Here is a 10,650-nt window from a genome sequence, read left to right on the forward strand (position 1 = left end):
TTAATTCTTTTACGAATATTTTCAAAATGTTTACATTCGGGGCAAAGCCAACGCAAATGAGGAATGATCTCAGATAAAACCAGGACACAATTTGGAAGGACATTGTGAATGCACATCAAATCTGATTTAATGTCAAATATTATGTCCAAAGTTCAGGAACAGGCCATTGTAAATATAACAAAGATAACGCTTTACATAAATCAGTCCATTTCATGCCATGTTAACCATACCAATGTACAGCAAAATGGGATGTGGGTAGATCTAAGTTTGGACAATAGCATCTACAGTGCCTTGGAAAAGTATTCACCCCCCTCGGCTTTTTACTTATTTTGTTACATTACAGCCTTTAGTTCAATGTTTTTTTAATCTGAATTATATGTGATTGATCAGAACACAATAGTCTAAGTTGGTGAAGTAAAATTAGAAATATATAACTAAAAACTCAATAAAAAAAGATTTTGCAAAAAAAAAAAAAAATAGAAATGTATATATACATAAAACTATTTTTCAGAAATAAAAAACTGATAATTGGCATGTATGTATGTATTCACCCCCTTTGTTATGAAGCCCATAAAAAGCTCTTGTGCAACCAATTATCCTCATAAGTCACATAATTAGTGAAATCATGTACACTTGTGTGCAATCTAAGTGTTACATGATCTGTCATTACATATATATAATTTTTTGAAAGGCCCCAGAGGCTGCAACACCTAAGCAAGAGGCACCACTAACTGAACACTGCCATGAAGACCTCTCCAAACAACTAAGGGACAATGTTGTTAAGAAGTACAAGTCAAGATTAGGTTATAAAAAAATATCCAAATCTTTGATGATCCCTAGGAGCACCATCAAATCTATCATAACCAAATGGAAAGAACATGGCACAACAGAAAACCTGCCAAGAGACGGCCGAACACCAAAACTCATGGACCGGCAAGGAGGGCATTAATCAGAGAGGCAACACAGAGACCTAAGGTAACCCTGGAGGAGCTGCAGAGTTTCACAGCAGAGACTGGAGTATCTGTACATAGGACGACAATAAGAGTTGGGCTTTATGGCAGAGTGGCCAGAAGAAAGCCATTACTTTCAGCAAAAAACAAAATAGCACGTTTTGAGTTTGCAAAAAGGCATGTGGGAGACTCCCAAAATGTATGGAGGAAGGTGCTCTGGTCTTATGAGACTTTAGAACTTTTTGGTCATCAAAGAAAATGCTATGTCTGGCACAAACCCAACACATCACATCACCCAAAGAACACCCTCCCATGCTGTGGGGATGTTTTTCAGCAGTCGGGACTGGGAAACTGGCCATTAAAAGAGTATAAAAATGTATGCCAAATTAACAAATCATTACGAATGTCAGCAATGACCCTAACAAAATGATTAGAGGAAATAACTCCTTAAATAGCTCTATCTAGGCATTTTGAGAAAACCCTGCCCATAAGCATCACTCTTTATGCAAATGCAAGCAATCCCAACAAGGACTGAATTGTTCCTAATTGCACTTTTTGTTTGGTTAAAATAAAATCAAACATCAGTTTTGTTTTTACTATTTTTTCCATAGGAAGACAGAATTCCATAGCTTCCATACAGTATCAATTTGAACACTCAAAAAATCTAAACATGTGGTTGGGGAGACAGACTTCTCAGGAGCTAAATGGACCCCAAATAAATGACAAATAATTTGAAATTCAGTGAAAATATATAAACAATCAAAAGTATTAGCCTTATCTATGAATAGAAAATCATCTAAAAATTGTATACAATTACAAGAACTGGAAGGATAACTAACTACACATTCTAGAAAAGTAGAAAAATGCTCAAAATAGTGACATGAAATAGAACATCCCATAGGCAGACACTTGTCAAAAAAGTATTCACCCTGAAAAACAAAACCTAAGGAATTGAATACAGATGGGTGTATGCGCAACAAATGGAATGCAAATTTATATCACATTTCGCTAAAAGAGCACAATTACCAACTTGGCAAATTTTAATTAATGCGTCCTCAAAGGAGGAATAAGAGACAGAACATAAACTAGAATCAATTTCATCGTTCAAGGAAAAACTATCGGGGAAAGATAAATGATGTATCAGTCGAAAGGAGCCAGGTTCTTTCTTAGGAATGAAAAAAAACATAAAATTCTGAAACAGAGGAGTATTAAATGGGCCGACAATTCTCCCTTACTCAAGTTCTTTAGTAATCTTAATCCGAACAACATCGAGATGTAAACTAACTGAAGTCAAATTATCAAAAACCCTGCACCCTATACCAGAAAATGAAGGTAAATGAAAACCATATCTAAATCCATCAATTAGCACGACCGATTTTTTGCGATCTGGATAAAGATGAAGCCATGGTAACATGTTTTCCAATCTCACCGGTGATACCGCTTTCATGAAAAAGATCTTTAGAAGTAGAAATAGTATGTGAACCTAATTTCATAAAGCAACGCACAGCTGGGTGTGGTCCACCACAATGAGCACATTTCTGCTTGTATCTGCAATTGTTAGGCCATTTACACTGACCCTCATTAAAATAAAAACACAATCCTTTACAATATGGTCCAGCAGCAGGTGTAATTATCTTAGAAAACTGCTTCTGTGGCAATAACAGATTTAGCCATAGGCCGACATCTTTCATTCCCCATTTTAAAGAACAGTGCATCAAAAGCTTTTGACGGAAAGATTTGTCATAAAAAAATAAAAAATAAAACAGAAAAGACCTGGAAATTTTTTATAAGCTTCTAAAATAATCTCTGCATGCTGGAACAGACCATTGCATAATTCTGGATGACATCCCCCGATAATGCTAGCATATATACAAAAAGCTTGAAGCCAGTTGCTGAAGTTACAAGGAACCGTCCTGCGTTTATCATCCTCAAATTTGTCTCCGTCCTTTTTATCAATTCTATTATCCTTACTGGAAGGCAATAAAGTAATTTTGTATATCCCCCCTTCAATAGCTTCTCTTTGATGGCAGTATCAAGGTGGAAACCTAAGGCCGCGTACACACGCGCGGACTGTTCGCCCAACTTTGTCCGTCCAACAGTTTCGGCAAACAGTCCGCTCAAACTTAGCATGGACGGACATGGCCACACACGACGTACGAACAGTTTGCTGAAACCGTGCGCGATGACGTGAACGGCACGTACGACGGGACGAAAAATACGACGTCCTATACACTGCATTATAGCTTTCGGCGTGAAAATCCTTTCTGAGCATGCGCGCAACTTTGTTTGACGAACAAGCCTACACACGAGCGGACTGTTCGCTGAAACAAGGTTTCAGCGGACAGTTTTACGGAATTTCCGAAAAACCTTGTCCGTCCAACTGTCCGCTGAAACTGTCCGCTGAAAGCCCACACACGAGCGGACTGTCCGCCCAAACACTGTTCAGCGGACAAAGTTGGACGAACAGTCCGCCTGTGTGTACGCGGCCTAACGGTAACAGTTCGCACAAAAGAACTTCCTTCATACAAGCCTCAGGTACAAGAGAGGAAGAAGCAGGGAAAGGCCCCGCAGACATCACAGGGGCAGTCAAAGAAACATTATGCACAGCAGGAGAATTAACAGTATTAGGTATATTCTCCCTTCATACAAAAGCTAGTCCTAAGGAATCAGAGGATTGAGGTAATGTAGAAGAGGATGGTAACAACCTATCCAATAAAGTAGACATTGGTAAAGCAAAGTCTTGCAGAAATGAGGTATCAAAAGACTCACCTCTAGATGTTTGTATATCTGAACTTGAATGGTTGACTGAGTTGTTAGGAATCAGTTCAACTGCTGCAACACTAGGAGGCATAGGAACTTGTGCATCGCTGGTAGCCATAGCAACCACATTATTCTCAGGTAGTTCTTGCATTAGCTCTCCAGTAACCGAGGGATTAATAGGCAAAACAGCTGTAGTAGAAAAATGTACAGCATCAATATTATGACGTGATGGCTGAAATTTGTTTTTTACCTCTGTTTTTAGGTCAGTATGACTTCTTGCCCCATCCTGAATCTCTTGTCCTGGATGGGGATTCAAACCTGCGAGACTTCCTGCAAGTTCTCTTCTTCAAAGCTTTGGGACAATCTACGCATGCTCCAGTGTCAGAGATTGGAGAATATCAGTGACATCCTCGGCTATCATCGTTGGTATCATCTTGCGTCATATGGTCAAAGGGAGGTGCTCAACAAGAGGAAGAGGCAGTCTCAGAAGCAGGAAGATCTGGAGTCATAGGTGGGAGGACATCAACAGGAGGGCCAAGGATGAATGGAGGCAACCGGGACGCTGAAGCAGCCAGAGGGGGAGAAGTGGACAATGTGGAGGAAGGAGGTGGAAGCGAGAGGCATAGTCGCAGCCAGTGTTCACCGCCATCAGTGCTAGCCCACTTCATCACTCCATGGTACAGCCGTAGATGTGCTTCTTTCTTCAAATCCCTGCCGACTGCTCCACTAATGATGCATTTTTTCTTTTATAGGTGACTGCTCGTGCAAGGACCATTGCTGATGATCAGGACAAATCAAAGGTAAGTACAAAATACTGGAAAAAAATGGTTTATCTGTTTTATTTGGTCTGCCAGCATCCCATATGTGTTGGGCAGGGACATTTCATGCCCCACCCCCACTGCTATTCTTCTTGAAGGTAAGCTGTATGCAGAAAAGCATATGTGGTCAGAACCGTTTCATTTGCTAAAAGTTCATTGGGCTTAGGTTTGTACATGTCTGTTAGACTCTTGTTTGTGGCACAGTAATGAATGCATATTTTGTGATAATGGCAGCTGGCATGAAAATTTGGCTGGGGGAAGATAATTGAAACTTGATCAACTAAAATACCTACTAAGCATGTTCGTTCAGTTGCAGTGCATCTCAATACACCTTACACACATTGTGATGCTGTTCCTCTTAATGGCACCCTAGTGCACTAAAACTGGGCACCTCCAATGCACATGTGTTGCAGCACACCACAACATTTGGTAATACACAGCTGTCTGGAAAATTGTTCATGTCAAATTTTTGGTCCTTTTTTAAATGAGTCGACTGCTGTAATGGAGCACATGTCAATAAACAACATAATACACCTTATTGCACTGCAGCTGTCTGCATAAATCTGAATGCAACTCATCCACGTTGGCATACCATTCCGTATTCCCTGGTGGAGCGTTATCTTCAGCCATTCAAGATGCACATTGCATCAGATGCATCAGATGCATGTTCCATGTCGGGGTGTATAGGCAGCCTGTTCAAATCAAAAGACATTTCTGTCTCTTGGTCCACTATAGGTCTACTTGGTAGTTGGTTACTAAATGGTATTAAACCAAAAAATGTATATATTACAGCCAGGGCTGGCCCTAGGATGGGACCTGGTGGGACCATTGGTGCCAAGTGGCACTTTCAGGGGGGCGGCAAACTGACGCCCGCCAGCCAGCCTGTTCTGCTTGCTCTGCTGTGAGGAAGCCCAGTGCCGCTGCTGTTAGTGGTGACAGGAACGGGCGGGCAGATCACTCACTGCCCAGGGGGGAGCAGTCAGTGGGTGAGTGAGCGGGCAGGCCAGTCTGCAGGTGAGTGGGCTGGCCAGTCAGTGGGCTGGTCAGTCAGTAGGCTGGTGGGTGGGACAGCAGAGAGATGACATCATCTCTCACCGCCTGCCCTGCATCACTGCAGTTCCGCCCTCACTGTGCAGCCGCGGGTAGCAGAGAGATCACATCATCTCTCTGCTGCCTGCCTTCACTCTTGGCCACAGCAAGTGACAATCTGCAACGTGTGGCAGGTGACATGGCAAGTGACAATCCGCAACGTGTGGCAGGTGATGTTGTGACAAGTGACAATCCACAATGTGTGGCAGGTGACATGGCAAGTGACAATCCGCAACATGTGGCAGGTGACATGGCAAGTGACGTGGCAAGTGACAATCCACAACGTGTGGCAGGTGACGTGGCAAGTGACAATCCCCAACCTGTGGCAGGTGACAATCTGCATCTGGTGGGGGAGTCCAAATCAAAACTGTTAGTACAAACACACATCATAAGTTGTATAAAACATGAGAGCCTGAGAGGGACTTGCCTTGCCAAGCCCTGATTAACCACTTACAGATCGGAAGGATTTGCCCCTTAACCACTTGCCGACCAGCGCACGACGATGTACGTCGACAGAATGGCACGGGCAGGCAAATGGGCGTACATGTACGTCCCTTTAAATTTGCCGCCCTGCCATCGGGAGCGCGCCGCCGGCGGCGCGCTCCCGCGCTGGTCGGGACCCCCGTGAGTCCGGTCGCGGGACCCGCGGACTCGATCGCCGCGGGCATCCCCGCGATCGTCTCACGGAGCGGCCGAATGGAGGAAATGCTGTGTAAACAACATTTCTCCATTCTGCCTAGCAACTAGTGACGCTGATCTCTGCTCCATGTGATTGGAGCAGAGATCAGTGTTCACTAAATGAAAGCCCAACCCCCCCACAGTTAGTAACACACCCCTAGGAACACTTAACCCCTACACTGCCACCCACTGGTTAACCCTTTCACTGCCAGTGTCATTTACACAGGAATCACTGCATTTATATAGCAGTGATTACTGTATAAATGACAATGGTCCCAAAAATGTGTCAAAAATGTCCGATGGGTCCCCCACAATGTCGCAGTCACAATAGAAATCGCTGATCGCCGCCATTACTAGTAAAAAAAAAATAATAAAAAATTATTAATAAAAATGCTATAAAACTATCCCTATTTTGTAAACGCTATAACTTTTGCGCAAACCAATCAATAATCGCTTATTGCGATTTTTTTTTTTACCAAAAATATGTAGAAGAATACGTATCGGCCTAAACTGAGGGAAAAAAATGTTTTTTTATTTATTTTTGGGGGATATTTATTATAACAAAAAGTAAAAAATAATGTGTTTTTTTCAAAATTGTCGCTCTATTTTTGTTTATAGCGCAAAAAATAAAAACCGCAGGGGTGATCAAATACCACCAAAAGAAAGCTCTATTTGTGGGGAAAAAAGGACGTCAATTTTGTTTGGGAGCCACGTCGCACGACCGCGCAATTGTCAGTTAAAGCGACGCAGTGCCGAATCGCAAAAAGTGGTCTGGTCTTTGACCAGCAAATTGGTCCGGTCTGAAAGTGGTTAATGACCAGGCCATTTTTTGCGCACTGCGTCGCTTTAACTGACATTTGTGTGGTAATGTGAAGCTATACACAAATGTCCTTTTTTCCCTACAAATAGAGCTTTCTTTTGTTGGTATTTGATCACCTCTGTGGTCTTTATTTTTTGCGCTATAAACAAAAAAAGAGTGACAATTTTGAAAAAAAAATATATTTTTTTACTTTTTGCTATAATAAATATCCCCCCAAAAAAAGTCTTCATTAGTTTATGCCAATATGTATTTTTCTACATATTTTTGTTAAAAAAAAACGGCAATTAGCGTACATTGATTAGGTTGCGTAAAAGTTAAAGCGTCTACAAAATAGGGGATAGATTTATTAAGTAATGGTGGCAATCTGCAATTTTTAGCGGGACTACGACATTGCAGTGGACAGATCGGACACTTTTGACACATTTTTGGGACCACTGACATCTATACAGTGATCTGTGCTATAAAAATGCGAACACGATATCCGCCGGCCACGCATAGGTCCCTTTATACTCCAAAATACATGTATAGAGCCCTGACAGGTCCTTTTATACTGCTATATATATTTCTAGAGCCATGACAGGTCCTCATTATACTCCTATATACATGTATAGAGCCATGACAGGTCCACTTTATACTCCTATATACATGTATAGAGCCTTGACAGGTCCTCTTTATACTCCTATATACATGTCTAGAGCCATGACAGGTCCTCTTTATACTCCTATATACATGTATAGAGCCATGACAGATCCTCTATATACTCCTATATACATGTATAGAGCCGTGATAGGTCCTATTTATACTCCTATACATATACAGAGCCATAACAGGCCCTCTTTATAATGCTATATACATGTATATAGCCATGACAGGTTCTCTATATACTCCTACATACATGTATAGAACCATGACAGGTCCTTTTATACTCCTATGCCTCGTTTCCACTGAGCCAATCGGTTTGGTTCAGTGTGGTACGCTATTTTCAGTGTTTCCATTATGAAAGCGGCCTATACAACCAAACCATACCGCGCCATTCAGGGTCCTCCTTCAGATGTGGGGCCATAAAAAATGGAATGGTTCGGTTAGGGCGGAGCTACTGGCATCAAACGATACATTCTGATTGGCGAACTGAAAAACGTCAAAGGAAAGCGCCAAACAAACACCACGTTGCCGTTCAGTCCAGATAAAGGAGAAATGCCTGAAAACAACAGCAGGGTCTGGTCATCTCAGGAACTATCTACTTTCCTGACTATAATTGGTGACAGCGTTATTCAGAGGGAGCTTGATTGATCAGTGAGAAATGAAAAGGTGTATAAAGATATTTCTCAGCGGATGTTAGCCGAGGGATTTGAACGGACGTCGGGTCAGTGTAGGGCAAAGCTTAAGAAGCTTAAAGGCCAATGTATAAAAAAATAAGGACGCCAACAGCCGTAGTGGAAACAGACGGAGTACTTGGAGGTGGTACGACACCATGGACGCCATTTACGGTCATAGGCTGGCAAATTAAGGCAGGGAGGGAGGTCTGGACTCTGCAACTGCAATTCTCGAATCCATGATAGACCCCTTCGGTAAGTGATTTTTTGGTAGCATCAGTTCCTCCACTGTAACCCCCTTGCTCATCTGCCCCACCAGACTGTACCCCCCTGCTCTCCTGCCCCACCAACATCTCCACCTGCCACACACAGCTGAACTTCCTTTCTCATCTCTACAGGTGAAAGGAGATGGTTGCAGCTGGATCTGCACACAGTCATGGAGGATATGCAGGCAGCAGAGGAAAGGCAGCTGGAAAGGATTGAGAACCTTGCTGAGAGACAGTTTCAAGCACTGCATTAGGATGCACAGGAAGCTATGCGCCAGCGGGCAGAAATCTCCTGGCAGCAGATGGAGCAGTTGGCTACCTTCAACCAGGCCTTCCTCTGTGTCCTGGGTCAGCTTGTTCAAGTGCTTGGAGCCAGTCGTGATCCCAGGTCACTACATAGACAGTAGTGCCTTTCATGCGGCACAGGACCTGTACACTTGTTTTTGTAAAAAAAAATGTAGTTACGTTTTTGGAAAAATACTTGTTAATATATTTTACAAAATTTTTACTTTCAAGAATATATAGAAAGATTATTTTTTTGTGTAATAAAAAACAGGGGAGACTTTTTTGAGTATGTCTGATTTAATGTAAGACTTTATTAAAAATATAGTAATACTTTAGTAAAAATTAAAAAAATTCATGGTAAGAAATAAATGTTGAGGTGACGCATCAGAGCCTGGCATATTTCACTGCACTCTTCTTTGATATCCTGTGCTGCTATTACTAGTACTGGCTCATCTGAAGATGTATTCCAATCCTGGTGGAAGTTTTCTCCATGACTTTCACAAAGATTGTGAAGAGCACAGAAAGTAAGGACCATGGATTTGGCAAGTTTAATGTCACAGTCACTCCTCTTCAAAAGACACTGCCATCTACCCTTAAGTCTTCCGAAAGCATTTTCCACTACGACCCATGCCCTGGATGTTTTCTTGTTGTAGGTTTGTTTTTCTGGTGTCAGGAGGCCATTGTCAGGAAATGGTTTCAGGATCCAATTTTGTAAAGGGTAGGCAGAGTCCCCGGGAACATAATAGCCAACATTCACCCCACAAATGTTCTTAGTGCAAACGGGATACAGGCCTCCCTGGCCAACCCAATTCCAAAATGTGGACAATCTTAGAACACGAGCATCATGCAAACTCCTAGGCTTTCCTACATTCACATTCCAGAAAAGTCCTTTTCCATCCACTACTCCCTGGAGGATGATGGAATGCCAGCCTTTTCTGTTGAAGTAGTCAGTGTGGTATTCTTGTGGTGCTATTATTGGTATGTGTGAGCCATCAATAGCACAAACACACTGTGGAAGGCCCCACCTGTTCTCAAAGTAGTCAGCCATGTCTTTAAACTTTTCCCGTTCCGGAAAATGAAAAATTTCAGGAGCTAGCAATGTGCAGACAGCCTTACAGAAGTCCTGCACACACCGGCACACTGATGATTTACTGACACCAAAAAGATGACCTATACTTCTGTATTCACTGTTGGTAGCCAGCTTCCACAGTGCAATGGCAACTCTTTTCCTCACAGGCAAACAGGCTCTGAAGGTGGTGTTTTGCTTCTCCATCGCTGGATGTAGATTTGCACAAAGGTATGAGAAGGTTTCCTCAGACATTCTGAAATTGTGCACCCACTGTGTGTGTGTGAATCCCGGGACGGTAACATCCCACCAGAGCCCAAATGACTGGTTGGCGGCGCTGCTTTGACAAAAGCAGAAGCATCTAAAAAAAAAAAAAAAACCTAGATGGTAACATATCACAATAAATACAACATATATAATATTAGAATTGTCCTTATACTGTACATTATTATTAAGTGGGTGTGTGTGTGTGTGTGTCAGGTAGGTGGGTCAGTGTGTGTGTGTGTGTGTCAGGTAGGTGGGTCAATGTGTGTGTGTGTGTGTGTGTGTGTGTGTGTGTCAGGTAGGTAGGTCAGTGTGTGTATCAGGTAGGTGGGTCAGTGTGT

At 42.4% G+C, this 10,650-nt stretch overlaps 1 protein-coding gene across 1 annotated transcript; it reads right to left on the minus strand.

The window, feature by feature from the left end:
* Nucleotides 1–9,331: 9,331 nt before the first annotated feature.
* LOC143941255 (uncharacterized) lies at nt 9,332–10,300 on the minus strand. Its single transcript, XM_077463294.1, has one exon. It carries the CDS (start codon nt 10,298–10,300, stop codon nt 9,332–9,334), a length of 969 nt encoding a protein of 322 aa, XP_077319420.1.
* Between the last annotated feature and the right edge of the window lie 350 nt (nt 10,301–10,650).

This window comes from Lithobates pipiens, unplaced genomic scaffold (genome assembly GCF_037356315.1).
Source record: "Lithobates pipiens isolate NorthernLeopardFrog02 unplaced genomic scaffold, aLitPip1_a1.2 Scaffold_3, whole genome shotgun sequence".
Lineage (NCBI taxonomy): Eukaryota > Metazoa > Chordata > Amphibia > Anura > Ranidae > Lithobates > Lithobates pipiens.